We start from the raw sequence: 23200 nt of genomic DNA, 5'->3' as shown, positions 1-23200 counted from the left end.
TAGCAACCACACACAGCTGAGCATTAGAACCAGCCAGCCATGGGGACAGCCTAGCCTCCTTGGGCACTTGCAGCAAGAGCAACTCTGCCATCAAAGAAGGACACACGTAGCCCACACAGGGGACACTCCTGGAACATTTGGGACTCGTGACAACAGGGAACCTCACTGCTGGACCTCATAAGGCATCTCTTACATAACAAGAGTCTTTACATCTCCCTCCAAGATCAGGAGATGTAGCTGACCTACCTAATACATAGATACAAGCACAGAGAAAGAGGCAAAATGAGGAGACAGCGGATATGTTTCAAGGAAGAGAACAGGACAAAACCCTAGAAAAACGACTAAGTGAAACAGAGATAAACAGTCTACCTGACAAGAGTTCAAACTAAAAGTCCTAAGGATGCTCACTGATCTTGGGAGAAGAATGGAGGAACTCAGTGACAATTTCAGCAAAGAATTGGAAAGTATAAAAAAGAACCAATCAGAGATGAAGAATACAATACCAGAAATGAAAAACTCACTAGAAGGATTCAGTAGTAGAGTAGATGATACAGAAGAACAGATCAGAGAGCTGGATGAAAGACTAGAGGAAATCACCCAAGCTGAAGAGATAAAAGGAAAAAGAATTTAAAAGAATGAGGACAGTCTCAGGGACTTCTGGGACAACATCAAGTGCACTAATATCCATATTATTGGTGTTACAGAAGGAGAAGAGAGAGACAAAGGGGCAGAGAATCTATTTGAAGACATAATAGCTGAAAACTTTCCTAACTTAAGAAACAGACATCCAGGTACAGGAAGCACAGAGAGCACCAAACAAGATAAACCCAAAGAGGCCCACATCAAGACATGTTATAATTAAATGTGAAGAATTGGGGATAAAGAGAGAATCCTAAAAGCCACAAGAGAAAGGCAACAATTTACATAAAAGGAAACCCCATAAGGCTATCAGCAGAAACCTTATAGGCTAGAAGGGAGAGACACGATATATTTAAAGCGCGGAAAGGAAAAAAAAAACCTACAGCCAAGAATACTCTACCCTGCAAAGTTATCATTCAGAATAGAAGGAGAGATAAAGAGTTTCCCAGACAAGTGAAAACTAAAGGAATTTATCACCAAGAAACCAGCCTTGCAAGAAATACTAAAGGGACTTAAGTGGAAAAGGGAAGACCACAAATAGGAATAAGAAAATTCTTTTTTTAAAAAAAGCAATAAAGTCACTGGTGAAGGCAAACATAAAGGTAGCAGATAAGCCACCTATGAAGCTAATATAAAGGTCAAAAGAGAAAGTACTAAGATTATGTGTTAGTGATAAGAGGGTGACGTATACACACGGACAAAAAGAGAGGTTAGATATGATATCAATAACATAAAATGTGGGAGGAGGGGCGTAGAAGAGTAGAGTTTTTAGCAAGAGGTCAAACTAAAGAGACCATCAACTTAATATAGATTGCTACATACGTAGCTTATTGTATATGAACCTTATGGTAATCACAAACCAGAAACCTATAATAAATACACAAAAAATTAAGAGAAAGAAACCCAAACATAATACTAAAGAAAGCTGTCAAACCACAAGGGAAGAGAGCAAAAGAAGAAGAAAGAGAGAAAGAACTACTAAGACACCCATTAAAAACGTAACAAAATGGCAATAAATGCATTCTTTTCAATAGCTACTTTAAATGTCAATGGACTAAATACTCCAATTAAAAGACATAGGGTCAGGAGCTGGCCTGGTGGCATAGTGGTTAAGTTTGCATTCTTCGCTTTGGTGGCCCAGGGTTCGTGGGTTCGGATCATGGGCATGAGCCTAGCACCACTTGTCAAGCCACGCTGTGGTGGCATCTCACATAAAATAGAGGAAGATTGGCACAGATGTTAGCAACAGTCTTCCTTAAGCAAAAAGAGGAAGATTGGCAACAGATGTTAGCTCAAGGCCAATCTTCCTCTCTCTCACACACACACACACACACACACGCACACGGCATAGGGTGACCGATTAGATGAACAAACAAGGCTCATATATATATATATATATGCTGCATACAAGAGGCACACTTCAGACCTAAAGATGCTCACAAACTGAAAGTGAAGGAATGGAAAAAGATACTCCATGCAATTGGCAATGAAAAGAAGGCTGGGGTAGCGATACTTATATCAGACAAAAAATACTTTAAAACAAGAACTGTAACAAGACAGCAAAGGGCACTGCATAATGATACAGGGAACAATCCAACAAGAGAATTTAACAGTTGTAAATATCTATGTACCCGACATAGTAGAACCTAAATATATAAAGCAATTATTAACAGACATAAAAGGAGAAATAGACAGCAAAACAATAATAGTAGGGGACTTTAACACTCAACTTACACCAATGGATAGATCATCCAGACAGATCAATAAGAAAACATTGGACTTAAACAACACGTTAGACCAGATGGACTTAGTAGATATGTATATAAACGTTCCATCCAAAAACTGCAGAACACATTCTTTTCAAATGCACATGGGACATTCTTCAGGATAGATCACATATTAGGCCACAGAACAAGTCTCAATAAATTTAAGAAGCTTGAAATAATACCAAGCATCTTTTCTGACAACAGAAGTATGAAACTGGAGATCAACTACATGAAGAAAATTGGAAAAACCACAAATTAGTGGAGGTTAAACATGATGCTACTGAACAACAATTGGGTCAATGAAGAAATCAAAGGAGAAATCAAAAAATATTTGGAGACAAGTGAAAATGAAAGTATGACATGCCAAAATTTATGGGATACAGCAAAAGTGATTCTAAGAGGGAAGTTTGTAGCATTATAGGCCGACCTCAACAAACAAGAAAAATCTCAAATAAACAATCTAACAGCGCACCTAAAGGAACTGGAGAAAGAAGAACATGCAAAGCCCAAAATCAGTATTATTTCCAAAAAGGAAATAATAAAAATCAGAGCAGAAATAAATGAAATAGAGACTAAGAAAAATAGAAAAAATCAATGAAACTAAGAGGTGATTCTTTGAAAAGATAAAATTGACAAACCTTTAGCTAAATTCACCCAGGAAAAAAAAGCGAAGGTTCAAATAAATAAAACCAGAAATGAAAGAGAAGAAATTACAACAGACACCTCAGAAATACAAAAGATTATAAGAGAATACTACGAAAAGCTATATGCCAACAAATTGGATAATCTAGAAGAAATGGATAAATTCTTAGAGTCATACAACTTTCCAAAACTGAATCAGGAAGAAATATAGAATTTGAATAGACCCATCACCAGTAAAGAAACCAAAAGAATAATCAAAAACCTCCCCAAAAATAAAAGTCCAAGGCCAGACAACTTCTCTGGTGAATTCTACCAAACTTTCAAAGAAGACTTAATACCTATCGTTCTCAGGCTCTTTCAAAAAACTGAAGAGGAGGGAAAGCCTCCTAACTCATTCTACAGAACCAACATTATCTCGATACCAAAACCAGACAAAGACAACAAAAAAGATCATCAATATCACTGTCTTCCACCTCCACATCTTGTCCCATTGGAAGATCTTATGGGACCCCTGTCATATATACAGTCCATTGTTGACTAAAACGTTGTTATGTGGCGTTGTTGAAAACAATGTGTACATTATTTTCCATCTCCTTTTACTGAGGAGACAGCCTTTCCGTGGTCCCACCTTTAAGTACGATAAATACTTTGTTTCTGGCATTTGGGGATTCCCCTTTTAAAATTAAGCTCAGATACCTGTTTTTGGAGAGTGGATAGCATTTTTAGCATTAGCTTAGTTTTCCATGTTGCTGGCAAATAAAGTTGCTGTTTTAACTTTATGTTCTGATGTTAAAATCCTTTTCCTTCAGACAGAAATTTGAGCATATTATTCCATTGCCTTATAGCATTCACTCATTCCACTTGATTCGATATTCCTTTGAAGAAAATCTGTTTACTTTCTATGAATGACTTTAAGTTGTAACTTTATCCTTAGCATTTTCAAATTTATTGAGATTTGTATGAGGTTTTTTGTGTTTTTTCCCAATCTTCTGTGGCACCTACTGATTTTTTTTAAGATAAATGTGAAAAATTTATCTTTAGACTTTAAAATTTTTTCATAATACTTTTTCCCAGCTTTATTGAGGTATAATTGACAAATAAAATTGTATATATTTGTTGTCTGCAGCCACAAAGGGCAAGGAATGACAGGTACCGCCAAGGCTACTTGGTTGTTTAAGCAATCAAAGTTTATTGATAAAGGGAAACAGAATGAGGAGCAGGGATGAAGGGGGACAACAAATCGGTACTTACAACATCCACACCACATCAGCTGGGAAAGTTCCAATAGGTTGTACGGCGGAGCTGCTGATTGTCCGGGTTTGAGGCATAGCGCCCTTTCTTCAGTGAAACTTCCAATTGTTCTATGCCTGTGACTCCTTTTTATCCTAAGGTTTCTCTAGATTCTGACTCAGGGTTTTAGACATTTGGATACTTTGAGTTATTTCTTCTTGCTCCCACGGACGGGCTGCTTCTATCTTTTTTTGTTCCCATGGATGGGATGTTTGTAAAGTCCAGTCAGGTGCCTGTCAGGGTGGCCAGCCCAGACAAGGAACATGATGCAGGACATGTTCTTTGTAACTTGTGCCTTAGAGTCAGGGCCGAAGTGACCATCTTTGGCCCCGATCCCAGACACATTCCTTCGTGTAGGGCCCAGGCCCAGTGTCCCTGGAAGGCGGGCAGGTCAACGAACTCTGTACAATATTTAAAGTGTACTACGAGATGATTCAATATATATGTACATTGTGAAATGATCACTACAATCAATTTAATTTAATTAACACATCATGGCCTCACATAGTTTTTTTTGGTGAGAACTCTTAAAATCTACTCTTGTAGCAAATTTCAAGCATATAATACAGTATTATTAATTATAATCACCATGCTGTATGTTAGATCCTTAGAACTTATTTGTGTTATAAGTGAAAGTTTGTACCCTTTGACCAGCATTTCCCCATTTGTCCCATCCCCATCCCCAGCTGGCAGCTACTCTGTTTCTGAGTTAAACTTTTTTTTTTTCCTTAGCATTCCACATATAAGTTATACTATGCAGTAAATTTCTTTATCTGGCTTATTTCACCTAACACAATGCCCTCCAGGTTCATCCATGTTATCACAAATGGCAAGATTTCCTACTGTTTTGTGTCCAAATAATATTCCATTATATATATATATATGTATGCATTACATTTCTCTTTGTCTATTCATCCATTGACACACTTAGGTTGTTTCCATGTCTTGGCTATTATTGAATAATGCTGCAGTGAACATGGGATTGCAGATACTCTTCCAGATACTGATTTTGTTTCCTTTGGATATCTGCCCAAAAATAGGATTGCTAGATCATGTGTTAGTTCTGTTTCAATTTCTTGAGGAACCTCCATACTGTTTTCCTTAATAGCTATACTAATTTACTTTCCCACCAACAGTATACAGAGTTCCCTTTTTTCTACATCATGACAACATTTGTTACCTCTTGTCTTTTTGATAATAGCTGTCCTAACAGATGTGAGGTTTATCTCTTTTGTGGTTTTGATTTGTATTTCCCTGATGATGAGTGATGTTTTCATCTACCTTTTGGCCATGTGTATATCTTTGGGAAAATGTGTATTCAGGTTCTTTGGCTGTTTTTTAATCAGGTAACTTGGGTTTTTTGCTATTAAGTGATATGGTTCCTTATATATTTTAGATATTAACCCCTCATTAGGTATATGGTTTCCAGATATTTATCTCATTCCATAGGTTGCCTTTTCAAATTGTTTATTGTTTCCTTTGCTGTACACAAGCTTTTTAGTTTGATATAGTCCCACTTGCTTATTTTCTTTCCTTTTTTTTTTTTTTTGCCTGTTTTGGTGTCATATCTTAAAAAAATCATTGTCAAGGCCAATGTCAGGGAGCTTTTTTCTCTGTTTTCTTGTAGGAGTTTTATGGTTTCAGGTCTTATATTTAAGTATATAATCCATTTTGAGTTAATTTTTGTGTATCCACTTTTCCCAACACCATTTATTTTTGAGACTATCCTTTTCCCACTGTGTGTTTTTGGCACCCTGTCAAGATTTAGTTGACCATGTATATGTGAGTTTATTTCTGTGCTCTGTATTCTGTTCCAATGATCTTTCACTTCCTTCATTAAATTTATTCCTGAGTATTTTATTGACTTTGATACTATTGTAAATAGGATTGCTTTCTTTATTTGTCTTTCAGATAGTTCATGTTTAGTGTATAGAAATGCAACTGATTTTTGAATATTGATTTTTTATCCTGCAGCTTTACTGAATCTGTTTATTACTTTTAACAGTTATTTGATAGAGTCTTTAATGATTTATGTATATAAGATCATGTCATCTGCAGAAGGAGACAGTTTTACTTCTTCCTTCCAAATTTGGATGCCTTTTATTTCTTTTTCTTCCTTAATTGCCCAGGCTAGAACTTCCAGTACTATGTTGAATAGAACTGGTGAGAGTGGGCATCCTTATCTTGTTCCTGGTCTTAGGAAAAAAGCTTTCATCTTTTCACCATTGAGTATGATGTTAGCTGTGGGTTTGTCATATATGGCCTTTATTGTGTTGAGGTACATTCCTTCTATACCTAATTTTTGAGTATGTATCATGAAAGTATGTTGAATTTTGTCAGATGCCTTTCCTGCATCTATTGAGATGATCATATGATTTTTATCCTTCATTCTGTTAATGTGGTGTATTACATTTATTGATTTTTATATGTTGAACCATCCTTGATTCCCAGGGATAAATCCCTGTTGATCATGATGTGTATGATCCTTTTAATGTGCTATTGAATTTGGTTTGCTAGTATTTTCTTGAGGATTTTTGCATCTGTATTCATCAGGGACATTGCTCTGTAATTTTCTTTTCTTGTAGTGTCCTTGTCTGTCTTTAGTATCAGGGTAATGTTGGCCTAATAAAATGAGTTTGGAAGTGTTCCCTCTTCAGTTTTTTGGAGGAATTTGGAAAGGATTGGCATTCTTTTTTTAAACATTTAGTAGAATTCACCAATGAAGCCTTCTGGTCCTGGGCTTTTCTTTGTTGAGAGGTTTTTGATTACTGATTCAATCTCCTTACTTGTTATTCATCTGTTCAGATTTTCTTTTTCTTCCTGGTTCAGTCTTGGGGTAGGTTGTATGCTTCTAAACATTTGTCCATTTCTTCTAGGTTATCCAATTTGTTGTGTGTAATTGTTCATAGCAGTCTCTTATGATCCATTGTGTTTCTGTGGTATCAGTTGTAATGTTTCCTCTTTCATTTCTAATTTTATTTATCTGAGTTTTCTCTCTTTTTTCTTAGTTTAGCTTAAGATTTGTCAATTTTGATTATCTTTTTTTTAAAAAAAACAGTTCTTAGTTTTGTTGATATTATCTATTGTTTTCTAGACTGTTTCATTTGTGTCTGCTCTGATCTTTATTATTTTCTTCCTTCTGCTAACTTTGGAGACAGTTTATTCTTTTTTTTCTAGTTACTTGGGCTTTCAAGTTAGGTTATTTGAGATATGCTTTTTATTAATGTAGACATTTGTTGCTATGAACTTCCCTTTTAGAACTACTTTTGCTTCATTCTGTAAGTTTTGGTATATTGTTTCCATTTGTGTTTCTCAAGATATTTTTCGATTTTCCATTTTTTTCTTCTTTGACCCATTGATTGTTTAGAAATATGTTGTTTAATTTCCACATATTTGTGAATTTTTCAGCTTTCTTATTAATTTCTAGTTTCATACCATTGTAGTTGGAAAAGATACTTAAATTCGTTAAGACTTGTTTTGTGACCTAACATATGATCTATCCTGGTTAATATTCCATGTGCACTTGAGAAGAATGTGTGTTCTGCTAGTGTTTGATGGAATGTTCTGTATATCTGTTAGATCCATTTGGTCTAAAGTGTAGTTCAAGTGCAACATTTCCTTAGATTTTCTCTCTGTATGATGAATCCATTTTTGAAAGGGTATTGAAGTCACCTACTATTGTTGCATTTCTATTTCTGACTGTAGATTTGTTAATGTTTGCTTAATATATTTAAGTGCTCTGGTTTGGGGTGCATATATATTTATAATTGTTATATCCTCTTGATGAATTGACCCTTTATCATTATATAATGAATGACCTTTTGTATGTGTTACAGTTTTTGACTTACAGTTTATTTTGTCTGATGTAAGTATAGCTCCTGCTCTCTCTTCCTTTCCATTTGTGCAGAATATCTTTTTCCATCCCTTCACTTTCAGCCTATCTATGTCCTTAAAACGAAGTGAGTCTTTTTGAGGCAGCGTATATTTTAGTCTTTTATTTTTAATATTTTCCCCACCCTATGTCTTTCAATTGGAGAATTTAATTCATTTCCGTTTATGGTAATTATTGATAGATAAAGACTTATTACTGCCATCTTGTTAATTGTTTTCTAGCTGTTCTGTAGTTCCTTTATTCCTTTCTTTTCTTGTTGTCTTCCTTTATGATTTCATGATTTTCCTTAGTGGTGTTCTTAGATTCTTTTCTCGTTATCTTTTGTGTATCTACTATAGGTTTTTGCTTTGTGGCTACCCTGAGGTTTACATAAAACAACTTGTAGTTACAGCAGTCGACTTTAAGCTGATAATGTCAACTTTAAGCTGATAATTTAACTTTGATCACATGCAAAATCTCTACTCATTTTGTCTCCCTCATTTTATTTTATGAATGTCTCAATTTGTGTCTTTTCATATTATGTATTTTAACAAGTTGTTGTAGCTATCGATATTTTTAGTATTTTTGTCTTTCAAACTTTATGCTAGAGTTTAGTGATTTAGACACCGTTATAGTACTAGAATATTCTTATTTTGATTATATACTTATCTCACCAGTGAGTTTTATCTTTTCATATGTTTTTATGTTGCTAATTATTGTCCTTTCATTTCAGCTTGAAGAACTCCCTTTAGCATTTCTTCTAAGGCAGATCCAGTAATGATGAACTCCTTCAGAATTTCTTTTGTCTGTGAAAGTCTTGCCTGAAGGATAGCTTTGCTGAGTAAAGTATTCTTGGTTGGCAGTTTTTTTGCTTTCACCACTTTGGATATATCATACTACTCTATTCTGGTCTGAAAGATTTCTGCTGATAGCCTTATGCAGGTTTCTATGTATGAGATAAATTTCTTTTGATGCTTTCAGAATTCTCTCTTTGTCTTTGATTGTTGATGGTTTTATTATAGTGTCTCTCAGTGAAGTTCTATATGGGTTGAATATGTATTGGAACCTATGAGCTTTCATGTACATGAATGTCCATCCATATCTCTCCCCAGATTTGGGAAATTTTCAACCATTTTTTCTTTAAATGAGCTTTCTGACTCTTTCTTTCTTCTCCTTCTATGGCTCTCATAATGCAAATATTGTTCCCCTTGATGATGTCGCATAATTAATATAGACTTTTTCACTCTTTTTTTTCTTCTCTACCTTGATAATTTCAAACGACCTCTTTTCTATTTCACAGATTCTTCTGCTTGTTCAAGTCTGCTATTGATGTTCTCTACTGTACTTTTCATTTCATCATTGTATTCATCAGCTCCAATATTTCCCTTTGGTTCTTTTTTATGGGTTTCTATATCTGATGAACTCCTCCTTTTGTTCATATATTGTTTCCCTGATTTTTTTGAGTTGTCTACCTGGGTTCTCTTGTAGCTTGCTGAGCTTCCTTAAAAGAATTATTTTGAAATCTTCGTCAAGCAGTTCATAGATCTATATCTTTATGGTCAGTTGTTGAAAATAATTGTGTTCCTTTGGTGGTTGTGTCGTGTTTTGTTGATTTTCCATGTTTCTGTTGGCCTTGCATTCATGTTGCCCCATTCAATGGACTGGTTTTGGTGGGGAAAGACCTCCACCTGCAGGTAGGTGTGAGGGTGCCGACTGGATAGGCTGTGGCAGTTCTTGCCCCAGGGAAGACCAAGAGGTGTAGTCTCTGTGCAGCGTAAGTAGCTGAGTTTAGTGTTGGTGAAGATTGCAGGAGTCCTCCAAGCCCAAGGCAGCAAGCATCTACAGGACTAGTGAGGGCTGTTGGGGACCTCCTGATCTCTTTTTTTCTCCCATGGGGAATTGTTGTGGCCAAGGGGGATCCCCTTGGCACTGGGTTCACCTCATGGACACCCTCTTAGTGGTGGTGGTAATGGTGGGTGCCCATAGATTGGCCATGGAGCTGGGACTGGACTTGCAAAACAGCTATGAAGCCAGGGTCTGGAGTTTAGACACACATAGGGTGGCTGCAGAGCCAGAGTCGGAAGTGCAAGTACTCACAGAGCAACAGTGGTTCTGGGGTCCAAAGTATTTGTGGGATTAGGAGGAGCATGGCAGCCCTGGTCCTGGGGCAGTGCAACAGCAACTCCTTCTTTTGGGGGGTGCAGCAATGTCTCCTTCTGCAAGGGATCTTTGGAAGTGATGGCTTTTGGTTACCTCAGTGGCAAAAGCTGCTGTTATCCTCTGTGGAACAGGCCACTGGGGTCTGCACTGATAAACACTACAAGGTCCTCCTTTGTGAAAGCTTCAGGGAATCTGCGGCTGTCATGGGGGCTGTCGAGGTCCTCCACAGAGCGGGCCACTGGGGTCTGCGATGGCATCCAATATATGGCTGATAATGATAGCCTCCACCCTTCTTTGTTCCTAGCTGTCTCCAGATGTCTCAGCTAAGCCTATCTCCCTAGTGATCCTTTCTGTGTGGTTATTCCCCATTCTTTTGTTCTGTTGTGCTTCTATAAGATCTTAATTGTACTCGAGCCCTCCCAAGGATATTTTCCTTTATGGATTGCTGTCTGTCTGTTCCTTGTTTTTTCTTGGGAGAGACTGGGATATTCTACTATGCCATCTTGCTGATGTCACTCCTCAGAATACTTTCTATCTTGTTCTAATTTGCTTTTCATTTTTGAGCTTTTTGCTATTTAGCTTATCTTTTATTTTATCTTGATAATCACTTTTGACATTCAACAACTTAAATAGTTCTTTTATCATAGGTTGTACTGTTTACTCATCATAGCTACCTTGTGACATAGATATATTGTTATCCCTGTTTTACAGATGAAGAGACTAGATCACAGAGAACATAAGTCATTTGCCCAATCAAGGTTGCATATTTAGTTAGTATGGAACTAAGATATTCAAACACTGGCAGTATGATTCTAACATATACTCTTAACCTCTAGGTTATACTTCCTTTCAGGCTGCCTTGGCTTGTCTTAGCCCTCTGAAGATACTCTTATTTCTGTTTCCTGTGGTATTAGTTCCTTCGTTTGTTTATTTTGATGCTTAGCTTTCATGTTACTTACTTTTCTCAAATGTTTGATTTTTGGGTGTGTAGTTATTTATTTATTTTTTTCGAGGAAGATTAGCCCTGAGCTAACATCTGCTGCCAATCCTCCTCTTTTTGCTGAGGAAGACTGGCCCTGAGCTAACATCCATGCCCATCTTCCTCTACTTTATATGTGGCATGCCTACCACAGCATGGGCTGCCAAGTGGTGCCTTGTCCGCACCCAGGATCCAAACTGGGGAACCCTGGGCCGCCTAAGTGCGACTTGAGTACTTAACTGCTGCACCACCGGGTCGGTCCCTTTATTTTTGTATTTGATCGAGTCTGTCTAAAAATGCTACAGTGTTTGTATCTAGTGATTGTGGTAGGGAGAGTCATGACTTGCTGCTGGGAAGGATATATCAAACTGATTTTGTATATGAGGATATCCTGTTCATCTTCTTTCTGTCCAGCATTATTCTGCCTTTTGATTCATCTACATGTAGTGCAGATACCTCTGATTCTCATCATTTCCTTACTTGGCAATGGTAGGGGAACGGGATCCGCCTGCGTGGCTCTTCCTAATGCCATTAGTCTGAGGATTGCTGCAGGATTCTCTCCTGTCCCCCATAACTGCTTCATACTTAACATGGAATATCCCTGAAATTGCCTCCTCGCCGCCTGCCACCACCCCCCCCACCAGTAGTTTGTAGTTTACTTCTGGTTGCAGTTTGGGCTGTAGTTTCTTCTCATTTATCGCTTGTCTTTCATTGATTAAATTTTTCATTCCTTTAGGTCATATTCTTGTTTTACAATGTTATGGTTTATTCTCTTATAGTTTTAGTGCTGTTATAATTTATTCTTTTTTTTAGAATTATTATATTGAGGCCATGTTGGCTTATAACATTGTGTAAATTTTGGGTGTACACTATTATATTTCAGTTTCTGTATAGACTGCATTATGTTCACCACCAATAGTCTAGTTTTCATCTGTCACCATATAGATGTACCCCTTTATCCTTTTTGCCCCCCCCACCCCCTTCCCCCTTCCCCTCTGGTAACCACTAGTCTGTTCTCCTTATCTGTGTGTTTATCTTCCACATATGAGTGAAATCCTATGGTATTTGTCTTTATCTGACTTATTTCGCTTAGCATAATACCCTCAAGGTCTATCCATGTTATTGCAAATGGCATGATTTTGTCTTTTTTATGGCTAAATAGTATTCCATCATACACACACACGCACACACACCCCTTCTTTATCCATTCATCCGTTCATGGGCACTTGGGTTGCTTCCACATCTTGGCTGATATGAATAATGCTGCGATGAACATAGGAGTGCATAAATCTTTTTGAATTATTGATTTCAAGTTCTTTGGATAAATACCCAGTAATGGAATAGCTGGATCACATGGTATTTCTATTTTTAATTTTTTGAGAAATCTCCATACTGTGTTTCATAGTGACTGCACCAGTTTGCATTCCTATCAGCAGTGTTCAAGGGTTCCCTTTTCTCTACATCTTCTCCAACACTTGTTATTTCTTGTTTTGTTAATTACAGCCATTCTGACAGGCATGAGGTGATATCTCACATAGTTTTGATTTGCATTTCCCTAATAATTAGTGATGTTGAACATCTTTTCATGTGCCTGTTGGCCATCTGTATATCTTCTTCAAAAAAATGTCTGTTCATCTCCTCTGCACATTTTTTGATCAGGTTGTTCATTTTTTTTTGTTGAGTTGTATGAATTCTTTATATGTTTTGGAAATTAATCTCTTGTCAGATATATAATTTGCAAATATTTTCTCCCAGTTGATAGGTTGTCTTTTCATTTTGTTGGTGGTTTCCTTTGCCATGCAGAAGCTTTTTAGTCTGATGTAGTCTCACTTGTTAATTTTTTCTTTTGTTTCTCTTGCCTGAGTAGACATGGTATTGAAAAGATACTGCTAAGACCGATGTCAAGGAGCATACTGCCTATATTTTCTTCTAGGAGTTTTATGGTTTCAGATCTTACATTCAAGTCTTTAGTCCATTTTGAATTAGTTTTTGTGTATGGTGTAAGATAATGGTCTACTTTCTTTCTTTGCATGTGGCTGTCCAGTTTTCCCAACACCGTTTATTGAAGAGACTTTCCTTTCTCCATTGTATGTTCTTGGCTCCTTTGTCGAAGATTAGTTGTCCATAGATGTGTGGCTTTGTTTCTGGGCTCTCAATTCTTTTCCATTGATCTATGTGTCTGTTTTTGTGCCAGTACTGTGCTGTTTTGATTACTCTAACTTTGTAGTATATTTTGAAGTCAGGGAGTATGATGCCTTTATTCTTTATTCCTGTAATTTTTAGGGTTGTAGGTTTGGAGGTGATTGTGTTGAATATGGTCCTTTCATTTTGATGCTATCTTCTGTCAGTGGTTCTTAATCTTTTCACAGCCATTGACTTCTTTGATCATTTGATGAATTCTATGTATGGTCACCTTTTTTTTTTTTTTTTTTTTTTAAAGATTTTATTTTTTCCTTTTCTCCCCAAAGCCCCCCGGTACATAGTTGTGTATTCTTCGTTATGGGTTCTTCTAGTTGTGGCATGTGGGACGTTGCCTCAGCGTGGTCTGAAGAGCAGTGCCATGTCCGCGCTCAGGATTCGAACTAACGAAACACTGGGCCGCCTGCAGTGGAGCGCGCAAACTTAACCACTCGGCCACGGGGCCAGCCTCTCGGTCACCTTTTTTGTATGCAAATACATAGCGATGAACCACCTGTATCTCAAGCAATGGCCAAATGTTAATTTGAGGATTATTAGTTTTGTGGGTGGGTGTGGTTTCTCACGGGGAAGGGGTTTTGTTTTTTGTTACGTTAGAGGTATAAGCCTGTTCCTTGGAGAATAATTTGTTATTCAAGTTTGAGGAAAATTGCTGTAAAAGATATATTTAGCCATAGAGTTAAATAGAGAGACATTCATTTTTAAAATATTAGAAAGATGGAGCTATTTCTTTCTAGTAAACAAAGTTTTATAACATTTCTTTTTTTCCTGTTTTTCCTAGGTTTAACTATAGATCAACACATCATCTTGCGTCTCATGGGTTCTATGAATTTTTAAATTGGTTTGATGAAAGAGCATGGTATCCACTAGGAAGAATAGTAGGTGGTACTGTAAGTATATTTGCAGTTATTTATGTTAATCATTAATTTTTATGGTTATTTGAGTGAATTATTAATTGCCAAGATAATGGAGATTCTTGAAAGCTTTGTATAGTTAACTAATACATTTTTCTTTGGCTGATTATCCAGTATTTAATTTACTAAATCTCTTTTCTTGACACTTCCCGCCCCTCCCACAAACCTGTTTTTGTGTTATCTCACACTAGCCACTATCTCTGACAAGTGGTGGGGGCTGAGAGGGGGATCTCTTGTCATAGTATATCTTAAGTTCAGGTTATGTGTTTCTGTTTTGTTCTATAGCAACTTTATTGAGAAAACATGTTTTGGAAGGAAATAGGAATTTGGAAGAATTAGATAATCCTAATTTTCAAGTCCCAAATCTGTTGTAAATTACTCCAGGTAATTGAGTATTGATAACAATTTATGAGGAGTTATTATATCCATAAGATAACGTAAGGGAAAATATTTTTAGGATTTGGGATGTAAGGAGAACATTGAAGAGAAAGTGAAAGACAGACACCTATTTGGGAAACATTTATGCTTAGTATTTTTTTCTCAATCAATTTTGTCAGAGGTTTATCAGTTTTATTAGATTTCTTAACCCAAAGAAACTTTGACTTTGTTGATTACCTCTATTAAATGTTTGTCTTCTATTGTATTAATTTCAATTTATTTCCTTCCTTCCACTTTCTTGTTTATTTGGATGTTTTTTTTCTGACTTCCTGATACAGTTTGCCCAATAATTTTCAACCTTTCTTTGTTATCACTGTTTTCATTTTCAAGTTATAAATTTCCCACTAATCACTGTTTTAGCTACATTGCATTGGGTTTTATTTATTTATTTATTTATTTATTTAATTTATTCAACCTGAGCTAGCATCTGTGCCAATCTTCCTTTATTTTTTATGCGGATTGCCACCACAGCATGGCCGCAAAGTGGTGTAGGTCCGCACCCTGGGACCAAACGTGGACCACCAAAGCAGAGCATGCCGAACTTAACCAGAAGGCCATGGGGCTGGCCCCTGCAGAAGTTTTCACATGTAGTATTTTCATTATCATTCAAGTCACAATGTATTTTAATTTCCCCTGATTTCTGGATTATTTAGAATTGTATTTTACGTTTAAACATAAGAGGATTTCCCAGTTATCTTTTTTTTGCTTTATATTTCAAATATATTGTGGTTAGAGAACAAATTCTATAATGTCAATACTTTGAAATTTGAGACTGGATTTTTGTGGTCTAGGATATAGACAAATTTTATGAATGTTCTCTATGTGTTTGGAAAGAATATGTTCTCTGTGATAGTAAGATGTTCTGTTTCTAATCTGGGCATCTTCTTATCTTTGATGCTAATAGAGATAAAGATACAAGGAAAGTAGTCATGATGCTCTCCAGGGCAAATCAGAAAGATATTGAATAGTAAGAAATGTGGTAGATGGCTGTTATCTGCACTTCTTGTGGTGCTAATATTGTCATATACCTTATTGTATTAATATTTGATGACTATCGTTTGTTTCCTAGTGTGTTTATAACTTTTTATCTTGACTTCATCCTCAGTGGAGGCTTGTTTCTGAGGCTTCTGGTGTCCTGGTGTTTGAGACCATCCCTATAATAATCTTTCTCGTTTGCGTTTGTTTCTATTCAAAGCTTTGTAAATAAGACAGGAGTTCTTTATTGTTTCCCTTGATGAATGGGTAGAATTTGTCTAGTCTAGTTTCATAAATAGCTAGCCCTGGTGGTCTAGTGATTAAGGTTCAGCACTGTCATCGCCACAGCCTGGATTCATTTCCTGATCAGGGAAACCACACCACCCATCTGTCAGTTGTCATATTGTGGTGGCTGCATGTTGCCGTGATGCTGAAAGCTGTGCCACTAGGATTTCAAATACCAGCAGGGTCATCCATGGTCATCCATGGATAGGTTTCAGCGGAACTTCCAGACTAAGACAGACTAGGAAGAAGGACCCACTTCCAAAAACTGGCAATGAAAACCCTACGAATAGCTGCAGAGCGTTGTCTGATACAGTGCTGGAAGATGAGAGGATGGTGCAAAAAGACTAGGCAGGGTTCTACTCTGCTGTCCACAGGGTTAGCCAGGAGTCGGAATTGACTGGATGGCACTACCAACAACAAAGTTTTGTAAACGGGCCCTGGTTTTGTGCTGGGAATTAGGCCTTTTCTCTGATCACTGTGTTAAGTCATAATCCCCTATCTAAAGTTCCTAAGATGTATATCAAGCCTGATGTGGTTTTTTTTCCCCTCCCTTTTGGGCTCCAATGGCATCAGTTCCTACTTTGAATTTCCCCTTTATTTTTGGCATCTGGAGGGTTCCCTGTCTTTTGAGCTTAAGTAATCCCTCTGTTGTTGGGTGATTTTCTTTTGTTTGGTTAGGCTTTTTTGGTCTTTTGATCCAGTACTTCTGTGTATTTTGGCTATATTTTGTAAGTCAGCTCAGTCTGCCATATTGTCATGGATGTATTGACTTACCTTTAGAGGTATTTTCAAAGTCATATCCTTTTGTTTTGAATATGGCTGACAAAATCCAACACTGGGACCTGGTATTATCGTATGTGAAATAGAACAAAATTTTAATTTTTAACACTAGTGATAATTCCCACACTTTTTTCCACCTTCCTTTATTCCATTCTGCTTCCATGAATACAATAGGTATTTAGCATCCATTTTGTGCTAATGATTGTCCTGGATGCTGATGAAATTTTTCCTGCTATTTTGGATCTTATATTCTTGTGACAGTGTTTAGTTAATAGACAAATAAAAAAGGTAAAATAAATAGTATGTGAAATGTTGATAAGTGCTATGGAGGAAAAGAAAGGGAGTAGGTTGAAGACCATGAGGAGTTTGCACTTTTAAATAGTACAGCTTGGAAAGAAATTTATAACATTCTTTATAGTTTCAATGATGGAGAAAGAAAAGAATCTTTTAGGATTTAGCTAAGGATGGAAATGTAAATACAGTAGGACCCCCTTATCCACAATTTCACTTTTCACAGTTTCAGTTAGCTGTGGTCAACTGCAGTCTGAATATATTAAATGGAAAATTCCAGAAATAATTCCTAAGTTTTAAATTGCATCCTGGTCTGAATAGCATGATGAAATCTCACATTGTCCTTCTCCGTCCCACCTTGGATGTGAATCATTCCTTTGTACAGCGTATCCACACTGTATACCCTACCTGTCCATTAGTCACTTAGTAGCCTATTCAGTTATCAGATCACCTGTCGCTGTATTGCACTGCCTGTGTTTGAGTAACACTTATTTTGCTTAATAAATGGCCTCAAAGCTCAAGAGTAGTGATGCTAGCAGTTTGGATATGCCAGTGAGAAGCCATAAAGTAGATTCCTTTAAGTACAAGGGTGAAAGTTCGTGACTTAATAAGGAAAGAAAAGAAATTGTATGCTGATTTGCTAAACATTGTAGCTGAGGTTGCTAAGATCTACAGTAACTTTTATTATGTTGTTATAATTGTTCTATTTTATTATTGTTAATCTCTTAGTGTGCCTGATTTATAAATTAAACTTTATCAAAGGTATGTATGTATAGGAAAAAACATAGTCTATATGGGGTTCAGTACTATCCTAGGTTTCAGGTATCCACTCACGATGTTGGAACATATCCCCTGTGGATAAGGGGGGACTATCATACATGTTTTAATCACTGATGAATAGCTCAGAAATAATGTCCTATTTACTGTTCTTTGAATCCTCTTAATAAAGGTTTCATATTCCACTTTTAGAGAGTGAGGGTGAGGAGTACAACTATTAATTGGCCTCTTCTAGACTATTATTTCCCTTCCATCCTTAAATACTTTAGGTGGTTTAAAAACATTCAACCTTCCAGGAGTTCCAAAATATTATCTTTGAATTCACCAAATGACTAGTCTTTCTTTTCCTAGCTAGAGTTGTTTACTTTCCAAATCTTGGCTTTGAAAGGGAAAAATCATTTATAAATACCACTTAAATAATATTGCATATAACTTTTCTTCATCTTCTCTCCTTTTCTCATTCTCTTATACATACACAAATTATCAGCAAAATTGGAGCATGTTAAAACACCAAACTTAAGTGTAAGTTAGACTAGGACTCTGTTTTATAGTGAAAAAACAGTTAATGGGATCAATAAGAAAGTTACCTATGGTTTTCCATTGTTAAACATTTTCAATTTTGATCATTCATTCTATCTGATCTTTTATTTAAATATCTATCTCTCCATATATGTGCTTTTTCTTGGTATCCAATCCAAAAGAACATTTAATTTTGTAGTGTGTGAGGAAGGCAAACTGTTTTGAGATCTTATTCTCAAACTTACAGTAAACAATATGTAATAATACAGAAAAGAACTTATGTTCATGTTTTCCTGCCTCACTGTATATGTAATTAAAATTTTCGATGTTTTTCTTCCTAGGTTTACCCAGGGTTGATGATAACAGCTGGCCTTATCCATTGGATTTTAAATACATTGAACATAACAGTTCACATAAGAGATGTATGTGTGTTCCTTGCACCAACTTTTAGCGGCCTTACATCTATATCTACTTTTCTGCTTACCAGAGAACTTTGGAACCAAGGAGCAGGACTTTTAGCTGCTTGTTTTATTGCTATTGTACCAGGTTACATTTCTCGGTCAGTAGCTGGATCCTTTGATAACGAAGGCATTGCTATTTTTGCACTTCAGTTCACATACTACCTTTGGGTAAGTAACACTTAATGTTTTGCTGCTATTAATACGCATGAACTTTCTCCTAAAATGCTATTGGTTGTACACATTTATCTTTTATCAATTATAGTTGCATTCAGAGCTCTCTGTTACTATTCATAATAAATTTAATAATGAATAACATTTAAAAATGGTACTGTTCTCTCTATTATATATATATGTATGTACATGTATATATATAATTTTGACAACAATCTTGTTACACCTATTTTACAGACAATGATAATATCCTTACTTTATAAGTCATAGCTCCAAAAAACAAGGTATTGATTTTTTTTGTTTCTTTTTTGGAGAGGAAGGGGGTCAGAAAGACTTTGGAAAGTTGAAATGTGGTTCAGTGGCTTGAGATTTTGAATTCTGTTTGTGAAACTGGCATTATTTTGCTGTTGCCAAGTTTTCTCCTCCCAATCTATATACCTTTTATTTCCTTTTCTTGTCTTATTGCATTAGCTAGTACTTCCAGTACAGTGTTGATAGGGGACAGGCTTGCCTTGTTCCTGATCTTAGTGGGAAGGCTTTAAGTTTCTCACCATTAAGTATGGTGTTAGCTGTAGATTTTTTGTAGATATTATTTATCAAGTTAAGGAAGTTCTGCTATCTTTCCAGTTTGCTAGGAGATTGTATTGTGAAAGGATGTTGAATTTCGTCAAATCCTTTTTCTGTGTCTATTCATACAGTTACGTGATCTTTTCCCATTGACCTTTTGATGTGATGAATTATGTTAATTAATTTTCAAATGTTGAACCAGCCTTTCATACCTGCGATAAATCTTACTTGGTTGTGATATATAATTCCTATAATACATTGTTGGATTTGATTTGCTAATATTTTGTTGAGCTTTGCATCTGTGTTTATAAGAGATTATTGATCTGTAGTTTTCTTATGTCTTGTTTGGTTTTGGTATTAGGATAATTCTGGCCCTATAGAATGAGTTAGGAAGTATTCCCTTTGCTTTTATTTTCTTAAAGAGATTGTAGAGAATTGGTATAATTTCTTCCTTAAATGTTTGGTAGAAGTCACCAGTGAACTTGAACTGGTGCTTTCTGCTTTGGAAGTTATTATTACTTCAATCTCTTTAATAAATACAGGCTTATTCAGATTGTCTATTTCTTTACATGTGAATTTTGGCAGATTTTGTCTTTCAAGGAATTGGTCCATTTCATTTAGGTTATCAAATTTGTGGGCATAGAATTGTTTATAGTATCTCTTTATTACCCTTTTAATTAATGCCCATGGGATTTGTAGTAATGTCCCTTCTTTCATTTCTAATATTTCTAATTTGTGTCCTCTTTTTCTTAGCCTGTTTAGAGGCTTATTGATTTTGTTGATCTTTCAAAGAACCAATTTTTGGTTTCATTGATTTTCTCTGTTGATTTCTTGTTTCAGTTTCATTGATTTCTGCTGTAGTTCATATTTCTTTTTTCCTACTTCCTTTGGATTTAAATTGCCCTTCTTTTTCTGGATCTTTCTTTTCTGCTATATGCATTTAGTGCTATGAATTTCCCTATAAGCACTGCTTTCTCTGTATCCTACAAATTTTGATAAGTTGTGTTTTGATTTTTACTTAGTTAACAGTATTTTAAATTTCTCTTGTGCTTTCTTCTTTGACCCATGTGTTACTTAGAATTATGTTGTTTAATCTCCATGTATTTTGAGATTTTCCAAGTTATCTTTCTGTTACTGATTTTTAGATTAATTCCATTGTGGGCTGAAAAAACACATTATGTGATTTCTGTTCTTTTAAGTTTGTTAAGGTGTGTTTTGTGGCCCAGAATATGATTTATCTTGGGACTGTTCCCTATGATCTTGAGAACAAGGTGTATTCTGCTATTCTTAGATGAAGCAGTCTATAGATGTCCATTATATCCACCTGATTGATGATGTTGTTGAGTTCAACTACATCCTTACTGATTTTCTGTCTGCTGGATCTGTCCATTTCTGAGAGAGGGGTTTTGAAGTTTCCAATTGTGATAGTGGATTCTTCCAATTCTCCTTGCAGTTCTATCAGTTTTTTCCTTAGATAGTTTGGCACTCTGTTTTTAGGCACATATACTTTAAGAATTATGTCTTCTTGGAGAATTAATCTGTTTATCATTATGTAATGCCTTTCTTTATCCCTGATACCTTTCATTGCTTTGAAGTCTGCTCTGTCTGAAATTAATATAACTACTGCTTTCTTTTGATTAGTGTTAGCGTGGTATATTTTTTGTCATCTGTTTATTTTTATTTTATTTTTTATTTTTATTTATTTATTTATTTTTGAGGAAGATTAGCCCTGAGCTACTATCCCTTGCCAATCCTCCTCTTTTTGCTGAGGAAGACTGGCCCTGACTAACATCTGTGCCCATCTTCCTCTGTTTTATACATGGGACACCTGCCACAGCATGGCTTGATAAGCAGTATGTAGATCCGCACCTGGGATCTGAACCAGCAAACCCCAGGCCACTGAGGCAGAGTGCACGAATTTAAGACCTGTGCAACTGGGCCGGCCCCATCCTCTATTTATTTTTAATCTGTATTTGTCTTTATGCTTTTTAAGAAACACAAAAGTGGTATTGTCTATAGTTTTGTATTCTTTATTTTCTTCTAACATATGAGTCTGAACCATTGCAGGAGTGTGTTAGCTGGCACCTTAATTACCTTTTAACATTTTTTAAAATTTAACCTTTAAAAATTGAGATAAAATTCACGTGAAATAAAATTCACCACTTTAATCTTTTTAAAGTGTACAATTCAATTGTTTTTAGTATCTTCTATTTTTAGTATATGTGCTGCCGAAGCAAGCACAAGTATCTTCTATTATTTACAGACATTTCTCCCTAAAGAAATCCTATACCTCCCAATTCCCACCCTCCCTCCATTGATTTAATTTCTGTCTCTGTAGACTTACCTATTCTGGACATTTCATATAAATAAAACCCACGTAAGATCCCACATAAAATATATGAATTTTTATGTATGATTTCTTTAGCTTTACATAATCATTCATGTCTTTGACATGTATCAATACTTCCTTCCTTTTTATGGCCGAATAATCCATTGTATGGATATGTCATATTTTTTAATCCTTCATCAGTTGATGGACATTTGAGTTGTTTTTGTGTATTAGCTATTATGAATAATGCTACTAACATTTGTGTACAAGTTTTGGTGTTTACATATGTTTTCATTTCTCTTTAGTATATACCTAAGAATGGAATTATTGGTTCACGTGGTAACTCTGTGATTAACCTTTTTGAGGAACTGCCAGACTCTTTTCCCACAGTGTTTGCACCATTTTACATTCCCACCAGCAGTGTATGAGGGTTTTAATTTCTCTAAATCCTCACCAATACTTGTTTTTTTCTGTTTTTGTTGTTACTTTTCTGTTGCCTACTGGTGTGAAGTGGTGTCTCATATGAGTTTTTTTTAATTGTTGTAAAATATACATAACATAAAATTAACCGTCTTTAACCATTTATAAGTGTAGAGTCCACTTCTACCCATTACACAATAACTCCCCATTCTTCCCTGCCCCAGCCCCTGGCAACCACCATTCTACTTTCTGTCTCTGTGATTTTGAGTACTCTAAGTATCTCATGTGAGTGGAATTATATAGTTTTTATCTTTTTGTGACTGGCTTATTCACTTGATATAAAGTTCTCAAGGTTCATCCATATTGTAACATATGTCAGAATTTCCTTCCTTTTTAAAGCTGAATAATATTCTTTGATATTTATATACCATATTTTGTTTATCCATTCATCCTTTGATGGACACTGGGTTGCTTTCATGTTTTAGCTGTTGTGAATAATGTTGCTGTGCACATAGGTGTACAAATATCTCTTCGAGACCCTGCTTTTAATTCTTTTGTGTATATACCCAAAAGTGAAATTGCCAGATTGTGTGGTAATTCCATTTTCAGTTCTTTGAGGAACCACCATACGTTTTTCCATAGCTGCTATACCATTTTACATTCACATCAACAGTACACAAGGGTTCCAGTTTCTCTATGTCCTCACCAATACTTGTTATTGTTTTTTTTT

The 23200-nt window shown here is 35.8% G+C and overlaps 1 protein-coding gene across 1 annotated transcript in view; it reads left to right on the top strand.

The window, feature by feature from the left end:
* Nucleotides 1-23200, top strand: part of STT3B (STT3 oligosaccharyltransferase complex catalytic subunit B) — a 108965-nt gene that overhangs the window by 34440 nt on the left and 51325 nt on the right. Inside the window, exons 2-3 of the mRNA XM_046669751.1 lie at nt 14325-14433; nt 18864-19151. Coding sequence (XP_046525707.1) covers nt 14325-14433; nt 18864-19151 — 397 coding nt within the window. The remainder of the gene's footprint in view (nt 1-14324; nt 14434-18863; nt 19152-23200) is intronic.

Source organism: Equus quagga, chromosome 1 (assembly GCF_021613505.1).
Source record: "Equus quagga isolate Etosha38 chromosome 1, UCLA_HA_Equagga_1.0, whole genome shotgun sequence".
In the NCBI taxonomy this organism is placed as follows: domain Eukaryota; kingdom Metazoa; phylum Chordata; class Mammalia; order Perissodactyla; family Equidae; genus Equus; species Equus quagga.
Note: the sequence above shows the minus strand (reverse complement) of the source record. Positions and strands in the feature narration are given on the sequence as shown.